The sequence below is a fragment of the Lynx canadensis genome, chromosome B1 (assembly GCF_007474595.2).
Source record: "Lynx canadensis isolate LIC74 chromosome B1, mLynCan4.pri.v2, whole genome shotgun sequence".
Taxonomy (NCBI): Eukaryota; Metazoa; Chordata; class Mammalia; order Carnivora; family Felidae; genus Lynx; species Lynx canadensis.
The window spans coordinates 184,713,261-184,735,511 of record NC_044306.2 but is presented as its reverse complement, the minus strand read 5'-3'; the positions used below and the strand labels follow the sequence as shown (position 1 = coordinate 184,735,511).

Here is a 22,251-nt window from a genome sequence, read left to right as displayed (position 1 = left end):
AAAGAAGACTGTAAATAAGTAGGATATAAATATACTGAAAGGACTGAAAGGACACAGCTCAGGACAGGGAAGGTTTAGGTAGCACTCAAGATGGAAAATTGGAGTGAATTCCCAATGTAGGCACAGCAAGAAGTTTTCTGTTGTAGGACACTTCCTGAGAGTGAAGGAGTTCAGAGCAAGTCTCTCCAAAATGTGCCGCATTGGTACATGGACTGTTTTGAGCTGAAGACAGTCAAGATCTTTCAGCCTCAAGAGAAACTTTTGCCCCTCCCTTGACTACCCAGAAGAATCTAAATTGGGTGTCTTTTCCAGAAAAAGAGTTATTACTAGGGATACATTTTATTGGAGTGACTCATCTGTATGGCAGGGCAAATATCTAATTGTGAAAGACAGCTGTCCTCAAGAAAGCTAAAGTCTAGCACAGTGGTTCTTAAAGTATGGTCTGTGGATCTCCGGTGGCCCCTAAGACCCTTTCAGGCCAAAATTATTTTATATAATACAACCATTAAAAAGTTTATTGTGCTAACATTTGCATCAGCACAGAAGCAATGGTGATGGGTTTAACTGTCAGTGTCTTAGCTCAAAACCGGGAACTGGTACCAAACTCATTCCAAAGTAGTACCAAAGTAGTCATTGTATTCTTCACCACTGAATAGTCACGGTTAAAAAAAAAAAAAAGTCAGTTTTACTTGAATGTCCTTGATGAAACAGTAAACAATTATTAATTTTATTAAATCTCATTCCTTGAATACACATTTTTACAATATTCTATTTGAGGAATTAGAAAGTGTGCATAAGACACTTCTACTGTGTATTGAAATATGATTATCCAGAAAAAAGTATTCCTGCCGTTGAGATGCAAGCTGAATTGCCCAGCTCCTTCTACTCTTTTTTAAGTGAAACACCATTTTTACTTGAAAGAGCAATTGACAAACTATTGTCATTCGGACTTGGGCTGATATTTTCTCTAAAATGAGCAACATTGACCTGTTATTTCAAGGAAAACTATTATCTCTTGCGAATGATAAAATTCAAGCTTGAATCCACCACTGTGAAATTGATGGCTTCCCAATATTTAAACACTTTTCTGATGATATTGATGGTGATGTTAAAGAATGTTACTTTGATGTTTTTTGATAAAGTGTTTTTGATCTACTGCATCACTTCATATATTCAAAACGATCAATGCATAATGTTATGAGATCATGTATAGGTAGAAGAATGGTTTAAAGTACAAGGCAAAATGATGCATGTTTATGTAATAAAACATAAAAAGTTTATTGATGTTCAGATTCCACATTGCAACTAATTTTTAGGTAAATACTAGTCAAATTTTGGTATACTATTTATACTATTAAAGGAGAATATCTACAATATCTGAAAAGGATATTAAAATACTCTCCTCTGTCCAGTTACATCTCTGTGTGACACTGATTTTTTTCATACACATCAATCAAAATAACAGTGCCACAGATGGAATATCACAGCAGATTGAAGAATCCAGCTCGGGGCGCCTGGGTGGCGCAGTCGGTTAAGCGTCTGACTTCAACCAGGTCACGATCTCGCGGTCCGTGAGTTCGAGCCCCGCATCAGGCTCTGGGCTGATGGCTCGGAGCCTGGAGCCTGTTTCCGATTCTGTGTCTCCCTCTCTCTCTGCCCCTCCCCCGTTCATGCTCCATCTCTCTTTGTCCCAAAAATAAATAAACGTTGAAAAAAAAAAATTAAAAAAAAAAAAAAAAAAGAATCCAGCTGTATTCAATTAAGCCAAACATCAAAGATTTGTAGAAATGTAAAACAGTGCCTCTTTTTCTCACGAATTTCTGTTTCTGAAAATACAGTTTTTTTTAAATAGAAATATTTAGGCTAATATATAATGGGTTTATATTGTTATTTTTTTTTTAATTTTTTTTTTTTACGTTTATTTATTTTTGAGACAGAGACAGAGCATGAACGGGGGAGGGGCAGAGAGAGAGGGAGACACAGAATCGGAAGCCGGCTCCAGGCTCCGAGCCATCAGCCCAGAGCCCGACGCGGGGCTCGAACTCACGGACCGCGAGATCGTGACCTGAGCTGAAGTCGGACTCTCAACCGACTGAGCCACCCAGGCGCCCCTATATTGTTATTTTTAAATGAGTTAATAAATAATTTTTATTGTGGTAAAATATGCATAAAATTTACCATTTGAACCCTTTTTAAGTGTGTAGTTTGGTGACATTCATTAATTCACATTGCTTTGTGACCATTACTAAACCATCCATCTGCAGAACGTTTTCATTATCCCAAACTAGAACTTGGTACCCCCTAAACGCTAACTCTCCATTCCCACCTTCCCCATCGCCCCTGGCAACCACCATTCTACTTTCTGTTTCTATGAATTTGACTTTGTTGACTTTGAATTTGTTGTAAGCACTTCATATATGTAAAATCATATAGTATTTCTCTTTTTGTGACTGGCTTACCTTCACTTAGCATAATGTTCTCAAGGTTCATCCATGTTGTAGATGTGTTAGAACTTTCTTCCTTTTTAAGGGTTGAGTAGTATTTCATTGTGTGTACATATCATATTTTGCTTATCCATTTGTCTGTGGACACTTGGGTTGCTTCCACATTTTAGTTATTGTGAATAATGCTGCTATGAACATGCGTGTGCAAATATATGTTCAAGTCCCTTTTGAGTATATACCCAGAATTGAAATGGCTGCATCATGTAGTAATTCAGTTTCCAATTTTCTGAGGAAATTCCATAATAATAAACAAATGTGTTTTTTTCTGTTTTAATTTCTTATGCTATAAATATCAGTTGATATCATCCACATAAAGTACTCTCAGATCCTCAATTTTTAAGAGAGTGAGGTTCCTGAGCATTAAAAGTTTGAGAATCAGGGGTCTAGTGGAAAGAGGAAAGTAGAGAGGTCAGTTAGGAAGTTATTACAGTAGTGGACTGTTTGCACTAGACTTTGCCCAGAGAAGAATGGGCAGGGTGGTGAGAAGAATCTGTCATATAAAGAGAACTTGGAACATCTGTAAATATATGTGACCTTGATAAAAGAAGCTTTTAGGGAAGACTCAGTAGTTTTCTTCGAATATTTGAGGGTCTCTTACAGAAAAGGGATAAGGCTTATTTTCTGTGACATTATGTGTGTGTTTGTGTGTTTGTGATGGTGGCAGATGGTAAGAGTAGTCAATTTTAGCTCATAATAAAGAATTTTCTAATGGAATAATTCAAAGATGGAATTGGCTAAGATAGGGATGTAGTGAGTTTCTAAGCTAGAAAGCTAGTTTAGAGTTTCTGAGTTAGAGTTTTTAAGCTACAAAACCCCTTTGAGAGGACAGTCAGCTATTAAATGGTTAGTTGACCTATAAAAACTCTGTAGTTTCTTTTAACCCTGAAATTCTGTGACTCTTCAGACACAGAAAGATGAAGTCCAAGATTAGCATGGTGGCATAGTGAGAAATGGATAGGCTGGGGCCTCTTTAGAGGGAATTAAAAGATCACTGGAACCCTCTTTGTAGACCTTGCTGTGCCCTGGTTGTTCTTCATGGAGTATCTAGTCTCACGTTACTTCCCAGTTTCTTTGACTCACCCGCGACATTAGCCACTTATTTCTCCAATTTTCTTTACTCACCAGGTTTAGAAATTTAGGATGGCCAGTGGCTAATGCTTTGGCTTAAGACTGTTATGGTGGACGTGGAAAGAAACTGGATGTGTGTGTGTGTGTGTGTGTGTGTGTGTGTGTGTGTGTGTCAGGGGCAGAGGGGGCAGAGACAGTCATGTGTTTTTACAGTGCAGAATGGTAGAGGATGTCAGAAATGTCAACATAAATAAATGGGTGAAGGATATATGCAGGGCAATGTACACTCTCATTAGATTATATTTTTGATCATATTTTTGCCAGCTCTCATAGTGAGCTAAAGGCATTTTGTTTAAAGAAAGGCTTAAATTTTGTTGTAGATTTAAAAACCTGTACCTCCAGGCACTCCTTCCCTGGAAGTCTTTTACATTTAGTCCACTGCCATCTGGACATCTCTTATATTTTATAACACAACTTTAATCTACACTGGACTTCAACAGCCTAAAAATAACTTTGAAATTTTTTTTTTATGTGAGTCTCACAATAACCTAGTTCAGATATTACTTTCCCTATTAGATAAAGAACACTGAGAATAGAGAATACAGAGAGGTTAAATGACTTGACCAAGATAATAAATAAGGCTGAGAGATAATTCAAGGTCTTCTGATGCCAAATCCTATCCTTATTTAGTCCCAAGTAGTTTCAAAACTGTGCTCGGATATATCCAAGGACTCAGGAAATGTCCTATTCATTTAAAAATTCTTAATTTAAAAATATATTAATAAGCAACACTCTTTCAGATGCATTTTTATATTAAATACTTCATAATCCACTGTCGTGCTTCCAAATTAACTTGTCTCTAAATAGGTCCCAGGATAAAACCCTATTGCTTTCATCATCTTCATATGTTAAGGACACTTAGAAATGTGTCGCTGATGAGGAAGGATATAATTCTGCACGAGTCTTTCAGAATATTTGGGCGAGGATCCTACTGCAGGGGTAGGAAGAGTGTAGGTGCACCTGCTCAACAAAGCTCCCTTCGTGGTGGACTGCTGCGATGTGGGACAAGCCAGCCAGTGACAAATCGTGTGAGAACAACATCATGATATGTGTAGGTTTAGCAGTTATAAGCATCAGAAGCTTGTCTGATTTTTGTATTTGTAGTAAATGATTTCGGGATTTGTTTTCAAAATAAAAAGTTCCCATTACTCTTTTGATTTCCGGCAGCAGTTTAATTTGTGAGTGTGCTGACATGGCCAGGAAGGCTATTAAAAGTGAAAGCACTTATCTCTGTGAATCAAGACTTTTTCCTTATATTGAGCAACCAAAGCAAAGTGCGAAAACAAACTGGATTATTGAGGCTATAGCATAATAAAGACATACATTTTTAATATAACTATACCTTCGACAATGAGAAAACACTCCTTTGCGTTGTCTACTTATATCACTTTCCATGTATTTTATATAGTACGGTTTTTCATTGGGTTCAGATTTCATTTGAAAAAAGGATTATGCTGCTATACTAAAACATGTTTGAGAACTGTCTTACCATGTTGTCCTCCTATCAGTGACCCTGCTTTTGTTTTTCAAATTTCTTAAGATTTTTATAATTCTGTTGATGATTAGGAATTTGGTTTGCCTTTGATTAAAAAAAAATACATCTAGGAAGTCTAGCAACCTTAAAATATTTGAAAATGTTTAGAAGGAATGACCAGTTTTTTGTCTTGAAATTCTTTAAATTATGTGACTTCTGAGTCATTTCCAAATATAGGCTTAGTAAAAGAAAATCTATTTCCTTTTGCTCTAGTACTTTTGAATGATGAGCCAGGTTTTGCAGTTTTAAAATCCTAGGAATAACAGAATGGAAACCAGTCTTTTTAGTTAAAACATAGGTTTTATGAAGCTCCTTGTTTATTTGGGTGAAAATTGGTTAAAAAGGCTAGGACATGGTTGGATCAATATAATTTTGTCACGCAACAATTACTAGAGTTAATACTTGATATGCAAAAATGAATTCATGATCCTTGCCTTTGAATTTAAGAGTCAAAAAGAAAAATAGGTGAGCTGAAAATTACAGTGTAATCTGATAAATGCCATCACAGAGAAACGGAGTGTACTATCTTTGTAGGCAAGGGGTGGGGGGGCCTGGAACCCTTAAAATATATGGCAGTTGGGGGATCAGTGAATGTAGTTCACTGTGACTAAGGAGTAGGGTGTTTTGAGGGAAGAGGTGTAAGAAAAGACACGATGTTGTTAGCTTGGTGGAGGGGCAGCTGATAAATTTGGAGAGGTAAGTTGGTCTACATCGTGAAGGGCAAGTGTGCCCTTTTGAACAGTTTAGACTTCCTGTGTATGCTGTGGAGATTTGCAGTCAGGAAAGCCTTGTTTGGGGAAGAAGACACTGGAGGATGGATTTAGTAAAGGGAGACATTGGTTCATGTATTCAGCAAACATTTATTGAACACCTGCTGTGTGAAAGTAACTATTCTAAGCACTTGGGATACAGCAGTGAACAAAAAGACAAAGACCTCTGCCTTAGGGAGCTCACCGCTTCTGGTGAATGATGATAGACAGCATGCCAATAAACACAGTAAATACATGAATCATATGGTATATTAGGAGGTAGTGAATGCTAAGAAAGAAGAAAAAGTAGGCTAAGGGAGTATGAGAATGCTCCCTAGGGAGTAATTGGAATGTAAATAAAGTGGCAAGATGTCCAGTTCAGAAGCTGTTACCTTGACCCAGATGAGGAATGGTAAGGGCTTAGGCTTACTTGTGGGACTTTAGAATGGCGAGAGAATAAATTAGGAGATGTAGTTTTCTTTTTCTTTTTTGACGCTCTTTATTGTAAAATAAAACACAGATATAAACTTTATAAAACAAACCTATGATGTAATGAACTATAAGATGAACAACCTTGTAACAACCACCCTGGTGAAACAATGAAACTTTGCCACACCAGAATCCCTTCCTTTTGCCCCACTCATCACAAACTCCTCCCTCCCCAACAACCTGATTTTTATGGTTATCACTTTCCTGCATTTCTTGATAGTTTTATTAACCAAGGGTATATCCCTCACACTAAGACACCCTAACTCAGTCTTGCCAATTAAAAATTTTTTTGTTATGTTTTTTTTTTAATCTACTGGTTTTTTTCTCCTTCCTTTGGTTTTTCTTACACTTTATTAACTAAAGAACAGAGCCATTTGACCTTTAGAATTTCTCATCTCCTGGATTTTTGTGATTGCGCCCTCATGGTGCAACTTAACATGTTTGTCCTTTACGTGACTTATAAATTGACAGCTGGACCACTGGCTTGATCAGACTGAGTGTCTCCCCTGTGGTCATCACTGCTGGCATTAGAGTGTTCTTTCGTTAAGAAGCACATAATATCTGGTTGTCTTTTGTAAAGCTAACAGCTATTTCTGCTCAGTGCCTAGAGTTAGTAATATGTTAGAGGTTGCAGAATGGTGATATTCTGATGATATCACATCTGTTTTAGTTATCAGCTAGAATACTTTTTATCAAGGAACATTTCCCCTTATCTATTACGTAATTACCCTGTGGTGCAGTTTCTATAGGAAAGGCAAGATACATGCCTTTTCCTTTATTTACCACTTTTCCAGGCAATCCATTGGTTCCCTGTCATCCTCAATTTTTATTACTCTATCAGGATTTTCTCCTTAGTGTGACCTTGTCTAGAAAGGGGGCGCTGGTTGGTCAGCGTCAAGAATTCATAGCCACTCGGCTGCTCCAGTCTCTTCAGACTTCATCTGCTCTATTCAGTTGGGCAAAACCCCTCCCAGTTTTAGCTCCTGTTCTAAAATTGGCTCATCGTATGTTCCAGTGAAAATAGTGTTGGCTATTTTGGGGTTCTCCTGTTTTCATATCCATCACATACCACACTGCTTACTTCCTTCTGCTTTTTTCCTGCACAAGCGCTAATACCATACAAGTCTTGTGGCTATTGGTTTGTCCCCAACCGTTAGTATTTTAAGTTTGTAGGGGATATCTTATCACCAAGTTTTGTTGTAAATGTTTTCCATGGGGTTTTGGTTTTCCCGTTCAGTTGCTTGGTCTGTTTTTATGTGGAAATCAGGGAGGTGAAACAACAACAACAACAACAACAACAACAACAACAACAACAGCAAAACCCCAAACCAAACAATAACTCACTGTCTCCAATGTCATGTTTCATGTTCCCAGAAAGGGGTCGGTGCCTTAAAGAGTTAGAGTAGAATTATGAATAACTGAAGTTTCTGACTTAGAAGATCTGGTACATGGTCATTTCATAGATGAAGATTAAAAAATAGAAGAGAAGGAGCAAAGTAGTGAGTGGAAGATCAATTTTTGATTTCTTAACGTTTGAAATGCTTATCATGAGTTAACCCTAATAGAAATGCCTTCTGAAGCACTGTGGTTTTAAAATTTGATAGAGAAAGCTAGATGATGAGAGATCAACACTTTGAAAATTACAGAAACCATTATAAATTGAGGAAACTATTACCTTTGGTAAATATTACAGTGTGAAAAATGAATAGAATAGAAAGCATGCACGTGGAGATGAAGGAGACACGAATACGTATTTTGAACTAGCAATTTTAATGTGTTTTCTGTAATTACGCACAACAAATGCAGGTTTGCATTGAGCAGCAATCTGACGAGGAAAAATCCATCTATTAGGGATGCAACTGGGTTTTTGGTCATTAGTTGTAAATGCCACTGTATATGTTTGACACAATATTAAGAGAATGGATTTATAAAAGCTGAGTGTTCTTCCTGCTAGAAAAATAGATATTAAGATTCATAAAGATGAAAATTCTAGATAAAAATATTAAATATTCCTAAGCTATAAGTTTTTATGTGTGGAGTAGACTGCAGTGTACCATCACAGATCCTGTATTTTAAGAGTAGGTGAAAAAGTCTTCTTTCTTATGAGCTGTTCTAGATAATTCTGAGGTGCTCTGACTTCAAAAAGGAATTTTTAAAACAGTGTGCACGTTTGGACATTCCTTTGTAAATGACTGACTTTTGACCTCTGTCTTTTCCTTTCTTCTTTTTCTTCTTCTTCCTAAAATTAGGCCAGTCTTCAGAGACCTGAGATTAAACTTGAATCACTAAAAGAAGATATTAAGGAATTCTTTAAAATATCAGGTTTGTAAGTTGCTTTTTTCCTCCTAATTCGTTAAGGCAAAAGAAAGAAATACTTTATTTGGAGGGAATATTTTATCACCGGCCTTCCAGTTACTCATTCAAAATTGTGAAACAGTGTCTGGATAGGTTTCTAGTTGAGGAGAATTAGAAATTTCAGATATTTCAGATATGCTGCAAAAATTCAGGATCACTGTGGGAATCACTGCTTTGCAGTAACCAGTTTTAAATACTGTTTACTTCCTAATCAAAACACATCCTGAATGTGTGAAGAATCTCCCTCGCTAAGCACCTTCTCTTTTACTTTTTGTTCATAGCTGTTTTTCCTTCTATACTTCCCCCCGCCCCTCTTCTTTTCTGTCATTTCAAAGAAAAGGAAATCCTAATTTTCTTGACAGCAAGAAGAGAGGTTCCCTATCCTAACCCTTGCACATGGAAATTGAGATGTTAAGTGGTTTACTTTTCCAGAAAAGTTCAAGTTGTTAGAGGCCAGGCTAACCGGTCTGGGGGTACCTCTAATAATGTTTCTGTTGTTCAGGAGTTTACGAAGTAGTTAGTTGTGACTGCTTACGATCTGTCTTTGTCAGGTGCCTGGCTGTTTCTTGCCCTTCCCTTGGCACATCCCCCATAGCACCAGCAGTGCATCACTTAGCTCTGCTTTGGCGTTCATTGGCCCCTGAGCCGTGGAAGGGGCAATGGTCCTCCCATCTGGGGAAGATGGTGCGGTAGTTCTGCTTAAAAGACAATATGTTGAGAATTTTGCTACTCAGTGTTTGCCAATGGACACAGTGGATGTGTAAGAAATAATTCCTTAATAACACTGACACAGCAATTGACAATTGATAAAGTTCTTTCACAAATGAATATGATGTCAGAGTTTTAGTGAGATATGCTTTATTACAATGTATGCTTCTTTTTAAAACTAATATGTTCACATGTTTTATTCTTTTTTTAAAAAAATAGGTTGGGAGAAGAAACTTCAGAATGCTGTTTATAGTGAACTGAGTGTGTGAGTTTTTCCTACCTATTTTGAGATACTGTTACGTTTAGCTGTATTTACTTTGTAAGTAATGAATATAATATTGCTATGTACACTCATTATATTATTATTTCTCATTAGTATTTATATAACATTTCACATAAGTTGATATATTTAAAAATTACAGTCTTGCCTGAGAATGAGTAATGACCATATGGGGGTTTTTACCACCAAAATTTTTATATTAATAACTCCTTTATCCAGTATAGTTAGGGAAATAAGTTAATATTTCAGATAACTGAAGCTTATCAACATTCTTTTTATTGGTGCCATTTTGGATATTACCCTTCTTCTCTCTTTATAAAGCAACCATTCTAAATATAGTTAACTTTTTTTTTTTTCAAAACTGGTGTCATTCTTAAGAAAATCAGTGTTTTTTGTTAATCTGGATTTGTCTTCAGAATCTGTTGTGGTGTGTAAAACTATTTCTTACTACAAAGAATATAGATCTAGAGTGTTAGCTTTTGTAGTTTATTCAATACTGCATTATTCATCTGTTATTTATTACCTACCATAGGCTAGCACTATGCTAGGCACTGGGAATATAGTATAGAACAAGAAATCAATTCCTACCCTCATGGAGTTTATAGTCTAATGGAGTTCTTATGTCTGCTCTCTTTTTTTTAAACTGCTGTTCAATGTGCCTGTGTCTCTAGCATTTTCTAGTTTCTAACACTTTTGTTTCCAGCTTGCCCTTTCTAATCTGCTGTTAACTAGGAAATAAGATAATCCAGTTTATCAGAACTGTTTCTAAAGGGACTCAGAAGAAGGCCTGTGGATCTGTGCTTAGACACACATTTTAAAAATCAGTATTTGCTTCTCTGCTTATCGCCATTTTCCCAGTTGGCTTACGAATTCTTAAAAAACATCATGTATAAGTGCTATCTGTCAATTGAAGTTGACCGTAATGATACCCCTGATAGCATTCCTCCAAGGAATAGATGTTTATCATGACAAATAAGGTTTTAAATTTACAATAAGTTTAGAGATGCCACAGGTTGCTTAAATGTGAACATGATGATTTATGTATTTGACTGTGACATAGTGTATAACTGTGTGGGTCTGTGTGTCCAGTACTGGTGGAATAAAAGCATCCGGTTGTGTGTAATTCCAAACAGTGAATTTTTATCTGAGGAGATTTGACTGACGATTGCAATTTTTGTAGTGTAATGCATTCCTTAAGATGGTGGTCTGACCAGTGAGTGCCTGTTTACTTGATGGCAGGGACAGAGTTTCATTCACTGTCTTATTTTGGTATCCTAACAATAGACATTAAGTATTTTTGTATAATCTGTTGAGATTTTTGAAGGAGTAAGTAGTACTACCTTTTTTGCTCACCTGGGTTCTAAAGAAATTGAGAAACAAGCCCAATAGGATATCAAAATCATACTTTTATTACTGATAAAGACCAGATAAAAGGTGGTAGCTTAGTGCAAGAGCAAAATGGGTCCTTTAACTGAACTCCAGAATTAACTAGACTTAACCTTCCAGTTAAATAGCATCAGTGAGCATGTTCCGTTTATTATTCCAAAATTTAAAAGTCGGATAAGGCACTAAACCTCTTCTGTGGCAAGCGAGAAAAAGCCCTGGGGAGAATCTAAGAATATTACAGTAAGGGAGCTCTTTTCACAGGGAAGACACATCCAGAGTGGGGAAGTGTTTTTGCTAACATAAGTCAGAAGAATAAAGAGGACTTGGTATACTGTGCTGCATTTTTCATTGACAGAAACCATTAGATGGACAAGTAAAGAAAACAAAAAATAAAGTAGAAGAATTTACTAGGTTAAATAATCAGAGTAGAAAAAAAGATGCCCTCTTACCTAATAAAGGTGTAGACACATGAGCTATACAGATGATACCTGAAAATTGTTCACTTCCTTTTACCTATTTTGGTAAACACGCCCAAGATTTTTGTCTGACTCTTGTTTAAAAGAGAGAGAAAAATTTCTGTATTCTGTTATTTACCTGAAGCTTGTAATTCTAGCCGAGGTTAGTTCTTCCCACTTAAGACTGACTACTTTATTTAATTATTGTTGTGTTAATATTTAATAGATAGTTCACATTGATCGAAGGAGTATTTTATGCAAGCACTGTGCTAAGCACTTTAAATTCATTGCCTTGTGTAATGTAATCTTCACAACAACCCTATGATTGTGGAATTTATTATTGTAACCATTTTACAGAAGAGAAAACGGAGGCTTAAACTACTTAAATAATTTACTGAAGATCGTATGGCTAGTAAATGGTAGTACTAGGTCGTAACCTCCAGCTGTCTGATTCCAAAGCACATGTGTTTTACTGCATCTCACATACGTTTATATTTTATCTCTCACCTGGATTAAAAATGTTATAAGACAAGAATTGAATTTTATATTTCTTTTAGTACCTTCTAGAGCATCAAATAAATGATTTTGAGTCAACAGGTAGTTATTACGCCACCTGCCAATGCTAACACGTGATAAATATTTGTTGAATTGAAGAAACTCAGTATAGTTAATAATCCTAAACTTACTAAAAAGATTTTTTTTTTAATTTTTTTTAACGTTTATTTATTTTTGAGACAGAGAGAGACAGAGCATGAACAGGGGAGGGGCAGAGAGAGAGGGAGACACAGAATCTGAAAAGGCTCCAGGCTCTGAGCTGTCAGCACAGAGCCCGACGCGGGGCTCGAACTCACAGACCGTGAGATCATGACCTGAGCCGAAGTCGGACGCTTAACCGACCAAGCCTCCCAGGCGCCCCTAAAAAGATTTAACTAAGACAGTCTTTACATGGAACATGTACCTTTTTTTCCCTTAGTTTTCATTGTACTCTGTGTAGAACAGTTTATTAAGAATTAGGTGACCTATCACTTTCTTTTAAGGAATATAAATTAAAGAAGTAAATAATCCTTTTTAAAGTCTTTCTATATAAATATACATTATAAAAACATCCCACAGTCTACTGTTATGGTAGATATATGCAAATGTCCACCATACCTTGGAGAGGTATGAATGTTGAGCAGTAGTGGACCAAAAATGGGAAGATTTTAGATAATGGGTTTCTCACACTAGACCACAAGATAGAGTAAGTCTTTATAGATATTCATGGCATTTGTTGGAAGAGTCCTCAGGCAGTAGACCAGAGCATTCCCAAAATGTCCTAATCACCGTTCTTCTTTGCCTTCTTTTGAATGTTGTTTTAAATGTACTTGCTATGTGTTATGCACTGAGCTAGGAATTGAGGATAGTGAACAAGCTGGATAGCCTTTGCATTCCTGGAGCTCACATCTCTGAGGCACACACGGTTTAAGAAGGCAATTAGAGCACAATTATAGTATAGTATAGTATGGATAGTACATAGTCCAAGAAGTGCTGTGATGGGCCAGACAAATGGGGTAGGCACTTAACTCAGGTCGGGGATGTCATGATGGCTTACCGAAGGAAGCAATATTCAGATTGAAATCAAAAGCTAAGGTAGAGTAAGTCAGGGGAAGGAGTAGAGAAGAAAAGTGCTTTAGAAGGGAGCAACGGGCTCAGAGATTCAGAATTGGGAAAGTGTGGCACATTGGAGGAACAAAGTTTATGGCTGGGTGGTACAGGGCGAGGGACATGGTAAAGGACGATTCTAGATATGTGGGTGGGGATGTGCTGCTGCTTCAAGGCTTTTTAGGCAGGATCCTAAGAGCATTTGGGTGTCATTTTAGAATTTCAAGCAGAGTGGTGACATGATCGTGCCTGCGTTTTATATTCACTAAGCAATGTACTGGTTATCCAGTATGTGCCAGGCGTCATGCTAGACACTGGAAATAGAATCATTGGTGAATAAGGAAGACATTGCTTGTGGCTATACAGCCAGGCAAATTGGCTAATAGGCTGAACATAGTGTGGAAGCAGGGGAGACTGCTTAAGAACCTGTTGGCTGAATACAGGCAGGAGATGTTGGTTGTCTAAAACAGTGTCAGTGGGATGAAAAAGGATGAGAAGGATTTAGAGGGATTTCAGGGACAGGAAGAGACAAGAGTCAAGAGTGATGCCCAAGTTTCCGTGCTTTGTTCTTACCTGTCAACCTTCATCTCTGCATATAACTAAATGTGAGCTGCACAACGACAGAATTTTAGCTAAGCTAAGTAATTTTAAAATTCCCCCAATTTATGAATTCAGATTATTGTGCAATTCAACTTTTAACGAGCAATTAAATTGCTAATCTGAAGTTACCACGCTAGTAGGATAAGACTTAAAGCTTTATTATGTTGTTATACCTTCTGAAAACACACAGGTTTGCTAACAGGTATTCTGTTTCATATATGACGTGGACTACAGAGGTGAGTAATTTCTAATGAAGAGAATTAATTACTTATCCAGATAACGTATAATATTTAGCTGCCTCTTTTTGTCCCTAGGTTTCCTTTACCTAGCCATCCTGCTGCACCTCCTGAACATCTCAAAGAACCTTTGGTATACATGAGGAAAGCACAGGTTGGCTGTTGTTCATTTTTCACTTTATTTTGCCATGCCAAGTTACATAACGCAGAGTGAAAAGTGCCTGTTGGTATCAGGAGTGTATGTCCTTCATTACATGGAAGCCTGGGTAAGAACCCTCCAGCACAGTGTTTGCACGCTCTTCCTTTTTACTTTCAGTGACCGAGGATCACACCTGTTTAGCTGCAGTAATCCTGAAAATGTGTAGAAGAAGGAAAAAATCATGTACCGTACTGGCCTGAAATTTTCAACGTGATAAAAGTATTATGTGGCAATTTATTCCTGATGCTCTGAGATATTAAAAGAATGAGATGGGAATGACCTGACTCACTCTTCCCTTAAAATTTTGGCCGTGGAAGCCAGCGATACTGATACTGTATCGGAAACACGTTTGTCCTCACAGCGGGCTGCTACATGCTGTGTTCTGTCACAGAACTCAAATGAACCTGCTATCTAAAGTAGGCTGAAACAACTACAATTCACTTTAAAAAATAAAGTAAAATGACGTAAACAGAAAAGCTGTAAGGAACTGTTTAAACAGGAGGTTGGTAAGTCCTGTCACATGCCCCTGACGCTCGACTGTCCGCCTCAGCACGGCCTGGTGCACCTGCCTCTACGAGGCTTCCTTGCGGTACCGGGTACGACTCTGTCGCTGCCGCCGCCAAGGGGCTTAATGGACACCACAGAGTTGACCTCTCTCAATCACAGTGTCAGAAATTATCATGGCAAATTTCAAATATACCCCAAAGAACTCCCATAAACCCATCATCCAGCTCCAGCAATTATCATCGCGGCTCCTTCTGCTACCCCTGAGACATATCCTGCTGCTTTGAGTTATCACATTCCAAGCAGTGCATGTTAGGCAGCTTTTTATTATTCAAACATTTTTATTTTCACTTTAAAAACCTTCAAAATTAGCTGGTGAAAGGAAGCAACGTAAACAAAAATCATAGAGATATTTGAGGAAATATGCCATATGTTTCTATCTCTAGGTAGTGCATTTAGGTCTAGCAATCAGACAGTATTATCAATATGTCTTTTTAAATTTTTTTTTTTTTCAACGTTTATTTTTATTTTTGGGACAGAGAGAGACAGAGCATGAATGGGGGAGGGGCAGAGAGAGAGGGAGACACAGAATCGGAAACAGGCTCCAGGCTCTGAGCCATCAGCCCAGAGCCCGACGCGGGGCTCGAACTCACGGACCGCGAGATCGTGACCTGGCTGAAGTCGGACGCTTAACCGACTGCGCCACCCAGGCGCCCCAAATATGTCTTAAAACATAATCATTAAAATGATTCATGTATGAAAGAATTGTTTGATCTTTTGTTGTAAAGACGTAAACTCAAAAAAAAAAAATAAATAAAAGGGTTGGGTTTAAATATTTTTTTGGTGAAGTTTGAAAATTTCTCAAAGGTGTAGAGAAAGTATCAGTTTTAGCATATTAGGTATAGGGAACATAACACTAAAGTTGTTTACCCATCGTGACTGGAAAGAGGTAGAGAGGGAAATAATAGGTCGATGTTTCAAGCCTACCGCTGGTTGCTGAGAACACATATGAACGGTAAGTGTATGTGTTATATATGTACATGTATATACACACATGCCTACTACTCTCCTCTTTTTTTTTCCATACTTACCCACCAACTCGGGTTGACGCACTATAGTCCAAGGGCCAAATCTGCCCTGCCACCTGTCTTTATACAGCTGGCAAGCTAAGAATATTCTTTTACATTTTCACCTGGCTGAAAAACCAGACGAATAATGATATCTGTGGCCCATGAAAATGATAGGAATTAATAAAATACGTCGTATTGGAAGCCTTGTTCCTTTGTTTACTTATTGTCAGCGGGTGCTTTCGCACTACAATGTCGAGAGTTTAGTAGTTGCATAGAGACCTTATGACTTGCAAAGTCTAAAATATTTACTGTTTGCCCTTTTACAGAAAAGTTTCTCAATCCCTGCACTACATTATTCCTTCTTTAAGAGCAGGGACTGTGTTTTTTTATCCGCAACGTCTAGCCCAATGCATAGCCCATGGAACGCTCAAGAAGTGTTTGTTGAAATAACTGATTCTTTAACTGTGGTCACGCTAAATACCTCCTCTACAGGTTAGTGTCCGCCTACCTATCCCCTTGTATTTGTTCCTGTCTCCTTGAGTCATCTAGTTCTTAAGCTCCCTGATCTTTTGGAAGTTCTCTCCTTTTCGCACGAAGGCTACTTAGTCCGGATGGCGTAACTACCTTCCCATCAGTGTGCTCCCTTGCACCTCGCAATCTCTTGCCCCATAGACTTCTGTTCTGCCTGCCATTCCAATCCTTAGCCTAAGGCTACCTCTGCCATCTACTGTCTTTTCCCAAACTGTGGCATACTTGGGAGGAAACTCACATGAGTTTTATGTTTACCGTGAATTCAGTCTAAATCCATTCATCTTTCAGTGGATTCATTTTGCTGCCTGTCAATCCTTTTACGATTCGTCATTCATTATCTGCTTTCCAGTGAGGTTTTCCCAGAGTTTTCCATGCTTGTGTAGCCCCTGATTCTACCTCCCTCTCACTCATTTTTAACACACGCCACTTATTTCATTAAGAACATTCAGGTCATCACATTCAGGTTTCCACAGCTTCCCTCTTTGCTGCCACATCTTTTTTGCCTCCAATCCTCTACGATCAACTATCTACTGTACGTGTCTTCTGTGAAATCAAACTCAACATGTTTAAAACTGAGTCTATGGCATTATTCCTAAAATGAGCATCTCGTCCTGACCTTCCTATTTCAGTTAGTTTCATCATTACTTATAGTAATTTAGACTTGAAATATCTTTGCTATTTTCCGTATCCAAATAGTCACTAAGTTCTATAAATTATTTCTTCCCGTGGTCTTACAGCTTTCTCTTCCTTTTTATTATTAAGGCCATTACCATAGTGATCACAGTGGTGATGAAGAGGAGGATGGCTATCTTTTATTGAGTGCTAACTTTGTTTCAGACTTTAATTCACATCCTTGTCTTATACTGACACCTCCTGATTTTCAACTTATCTCTTTCCCCATCTTCATATGTACTCTTAACACAATTAACTTCAGCTACAAGCAGATGAAACCTTATAATACATGCCACTGCCTTTTCACAAATCTTCAGTGACTACCAATTGCCCAACAAGTTCCTACCCCAAAGCGCAACATTTAGGAATTTTTAGTTTGTCCCTAACTTTCCCTTTCACTTTATCAATCTCTGCCATCCTATAACTGTCCTTTGCGCCCTTCCAGGGGAATCATTTTGAGTTTCCCTCTTGCATCTTTTAGAAAAGAAAAGAAAACTTTTCTTATTTTGTTTTCTTGTCCTGGAAAGCTCTTTCTGCCTGCTTAGCATTAGGAAAATCCATCTATTTTGTGAGGGTCAGCTCAGATGACATCTCTTCTCTGCTGTAGTTATCAGCCCTGTTGAAAAGGATCTCTCCCTCTTTTGGAAGCACACTGTCTTTTAGCATGCTGTCGTTTTATGGTTCTTATTACAAATCGCACTCTGTGATAGCAATTTCTGTACACATCTTTTTTACTTTAGTTATAAGCCTCTTGAAAGCAGTAACGATTTTAAAACATTTTTGTAGACCCATTATATCTAGCATACTGACCTTTATGTAGTAAGAACTCAGAAAGTTTGTGTCAGATTAATAGTAAAGGCACTTGCCGTCTCTTCTAGCAATTATTGTGATATTCAATTAAAAGATATTTACTTAACAGAAGACCATGGGGGAGGGGAAGGGAAAAAAAAAAGGTTAGAGAGGGAGGGAGCCAAACTATAAGAGACTCTTAAAAACTGAGAACAAACTGAGGGTTGATGGGGGGTGGGAGGGAGGGGAGGGTGGGTGATGGGTACTGAGGAGGGCACCTGTTGGGATGAGCACTGGATGTTGTATGGAAACCAATTTGACAATAAGTTTCATATTAAAAAAAAGATATTTACTGAATGCCTGCTAGAAGACAGTCTACCATGTGATCTGGAGATTCAGAAATAAATTAGATAAAGATTCCACCTATGGGTAACTCATGGTTTAATCACTGAAAGTGCTGTATGCTATGGGGGAGATGGCTAAGACGTTCTGTAGAAGCACTAGAGAAGACCTGGACATAGGGGATTCTTTATTAAGTTGTTCTTTGCTCTTTATAATCAAAAGAACTTAAAATAAAATCCAGTGAGTGTTTCCTTCTGCTTTTATTCAGTAAAACAGGTTGGCAGAAAATATTTTGGAACTAGAGCCAGGAAAAAAATGTGATCCCCCCCCCCCCCCAGTAAAGTTTCATGAGTTATTTGAACTTCACTTAGCTCTTGATTGTGTCTTCAGAGTTGAGATGTAAATCAACTCTCTGCAGTTTTTGGCAGGCTAGATTGGTGTTCAATTTTCTGGGCTGATGAGGGAAACAGGCTTCTTACACCGCATCAGCATTTCCCAGAGTATTTTCTGCTGAATACTAGCTCTGAGAGATGCTCTACAAAAAAGGGTTCCATGGACAAATAAGTTTGGAAATTGAGGCCCACACTGCCTTCCTCTTGGTGAATTACTGTTTGTTTGTTTGAAAATTCGTGTCATATATTTTTATTTTTTATTGAGGCGTAGTTGACACACAGCGCACTTTCAGGTGTACCACATGGTGATTTGACAACTGTATACATTATGCCACGTTCACCACAAGGGAGCTGCCATCATCCAGGGCTATTACGGTACCATTGACTGTGTTCCCCACGCTGTACTTTTCATTCCTAGAATCACAGTTTACGATTTTTTTTTACAAGGGTTTTAGATGTACAGAAGGATTGAGAATATATTATAGCATTCCCATAGATTCCACACCTAGTCTCCCCTCTTATTAACATCTTAAGTTAGTGTGGTACGTTTGTTACAATTAGTGAACCAATATCAGTACGTTATTATTCGCTAAAGTTCATACTTTATTTCCTTAGTTTTAACCTGATGTCCTTTTTCTGTTCCAGGATCCCAACCAGGACACTACATTACATTTGGTTGTCATGTCTCCTTAGGCTCCTCTTGGCTATGACAGTTTCTCAGACTTCCCTTGTTTTTGATGACCTTGACAGTTTTGAAAAGTACTAGTCAGGTATTTTGTAGATTATCCCTCTGTTGGAACTCGTCTAATGTCGTTCTCATAATTAGACTGGGGCTGTGGGTTTTTGGGAGGAAGACCACAGACAGAAAGTGCCATTTATACTCATTGCATCATATCAGGGTATATACTGTCCACATGGTTTACCACTGTTGATGTTGACCTTGATTGCCTGGCTTAGGTAGTGTTTCTGAGGTTGCCCCACTGTAGAGTCACTCTTCACCCCCGACACCCTTGTGTGCTCTACTCTTTGGAAGGAAGTCACTATTTATGGTTCACACATAAGGAGAGACAGTTATATCCCACCTCGCTGAGCTGGGAATCTCTACAGAAATTATTTGGAGTGTTTCTGCATGGAAGAGTTCTCCCTCTCTTCCATGCAGAAAGAGAACTGGGGAGTTATTTATAATAAATTTGTTTATTTATTTATTTATATCACTATGTTATTTATTTATGTCACTATGAACTCGTGGGTGTTTATTTTAGTCTTTGCGTTTTAATTTAATGCTTCCTTAATTTTGTTGCATACAATTTATTTTGGGATGCTAAGGCTCAGGGATGTTCTGCAGTAAAGAAACTGTTTAATTTTATTTAATCCAGTGTTGTTCAAATTTATGTGACCATAGAACCCTATTTCCATGTAAAATAATTTGGGAACTCTTTTGCCACACCTTTTAGAGAAAGGAATATTTGAAGAAACTGATACACAATGGGTGATTAAATTATGAATTTTTTTTTTATGAAATAATACTAGTGAGCACACAGCGCTCTAATTATGTGCCAGGTACCATTCTAGTGCTTTACAACTATTTACTCATTTAATATGACAAGCCTATAAGGTATGTTACTCTTATGATCTTACATAGGTCCAATTTCACAAAACTAGTAGGTGGAAAAGTTGGGATTTCAACCTGGATAGTCTGGCTCTAGAATCTGTACTACCTGATGATATTCAGCGTATTTCTCTATCCAGTCCAGAAATGCTCAAACTCAAGATGTGCTATTGGTTGAATTTACCCAGTTCTCTGTCAATCCAGGAACCTAAACAAAAAAGAGAATTTTGTTTGTTTTGTGTGACTTCAATTCTCATCCTCTTCCTAATTAGTCTTTCTGCCTTCTGTATTGTCACTCCATTTCTTAAAACTTCCCAGACTTTTAGGATACAACCGCAACTCCTTATTTTTGTTTACAAGACTGTCAACGATCTTGCTTCTTTTTACCATTCGAGTCTTACCTCTCGCCTCCTCACACTGTTCCTCACCATCCTGCCAGTCCCCTGCCCGCTTCCACACACATCTGCCTTCTCTCTTTAATCATACTTGACCTCCTTCAGTTGTTCCTCCAGGAGAACTGTTGCACATGCCATTGCTTCTGTGTAAAACTGCCTCCCCACAAATCTCACGTATTTCTGGCACATTCACAGGTGTCAGGTGACATGATCCTTTCTTTAAGAAGGCTTTCTACGCCTGAGATCTCAGATTCCCAGGTACTTTTTCTGTGTCTCTATTCCTCCATACAGGAGGCACTCTATACTTCCTACCATAGTACTTGGGTTGTCTGATTATCATCTAGATTCTGCAGTCTCTGGGAAGCAGGATCAGGGTCTCTCTTTTCACTACTGTATTCTCAACATCTGGCATAGTGCCTGCCTCATGGCAGATGCTCAGTAGAAATATATTTTTTAATGATGAATGAATTGAATACAAAAAATAGAAAATGTTCCCTCTTAAAAATATGTACACCCCTTTCCTACTAATTCCACTTCTAACATCTAGGATCTTATCTCAAGGGAAGAATCAGGGAAACACAGAAACTTATGTTCGTGATGATATTAAAAAAATTTAAAAGAATCTAAATAACAATAGGGTTTGCATATACAGCAGGGTATCTCCAAAAGACAATGTTCTACAGGCATCAACAATGTTATTTTTAAAAGAATGTAATGAAATAGGAAAGTATATGATATTATCTTAAGGGGATAAAGCAAAATATAAAACAATATAATTCCACTAATTAAATCTCTCAATCGTACACATACATGCATAGAAAAAAATGAAAGAAGAGAACAAAATATTAATAGTAGTTATTTTTGGCTGATGAAAATTTATGGATGCTTATTTATTATTCTATTCTTTACATATTGTTTTTTTTTCAAATTATCTTGAATAAATGTGTTACTTTTATAATCAGAGAATTACTAAAATCTTCTTCCATTAGAAAGCTGGGTTATAACTATTTTGCTTTATTTTTTCAGAGTGAAGGAAATAATTTTTTAATTTTATAATTTCATAGTTTTTTACATGCTACATTAGATGGCTTTTAAAGACTTCTTATTTACGTTCATTGTTATAAAAAAGTAGCAAGGCAATCAGTAATACCCAGTTAGAGATTTCAATACAGTTTTGATTCTTGTGTAAATTTTTTGCCTCTCATGGTTTAGAAATTAATTTATTTATAAAACTCTTGAAGTCCTTTGACTTAATACCATAGATTCCAATTATTAGGGAAACTGATTTGAAGGCAACAGTAATTTCATTTGGAGAGGATATGAGTTTGGGTAAAAGGTAATGTCTTCCTATTAAACATTTTAAATGTAAAAGGGCATTCATTTTCCTTTTAAATAACATTTTAAAGCTTTATTTTGTGAGTCTTTGGGTAGAAACCATTATTTTCTTTGTATCTTGTATTAGTGCACTGTCATTTCTCAATAGTTCATTTGCCACTTTTACTTCTTTTTCTGTGTGTGCTGAAGATATGTTGACATTTTTATTTACATAATAGCACAGGAGTAACTATGATTTTTTTGAGCACTTATTTTTGAGACTTAGGGAGTATTTAGTCACCTCTACAGACAGAGCCTGCGAAAAGTTTAGTATCTATAAAACTGGAGTTGAAGTGGACCCTTCAGGTT

The 22,251-nt window shown here is 37.4% G+C and overlaps 1 protein-coding gene across 2 annotated transcripts in view; it reads left to right on the top strand.

Moving 5' to 3' along the window:
* The window catches only part of TBC1D19 (TBC1 domain family member 19), a 146,269-nt gene that overhangs the window by 17,634 nt on the left and 106,384 nt on the right, over positions 1 to 22,251 (top strand). The window contains exons 2-4 of one of the 2 annotated variants that reach the window (XM_030314072.1): positions 8,654 to 8,726; positions 9,687 to 9,732; positions 14,144 to 14,219. In XM_030314072.1, the coding sequence (XP_030169932.1) occupies positions 8,654 to 8,726; positions 9,687 to 9,732; positions 14,144 to 14,219 (195 nt within the window). Of the gene's footprint in view, positions 1 to 8,653; positions 8,727 to 9,686; positions 9,787 to 14,143; positions 14,220 to 22,251 lie in introns of those variants that run through there. The other variant, XM_030314073.1, reaches the window with a different exon arrangement.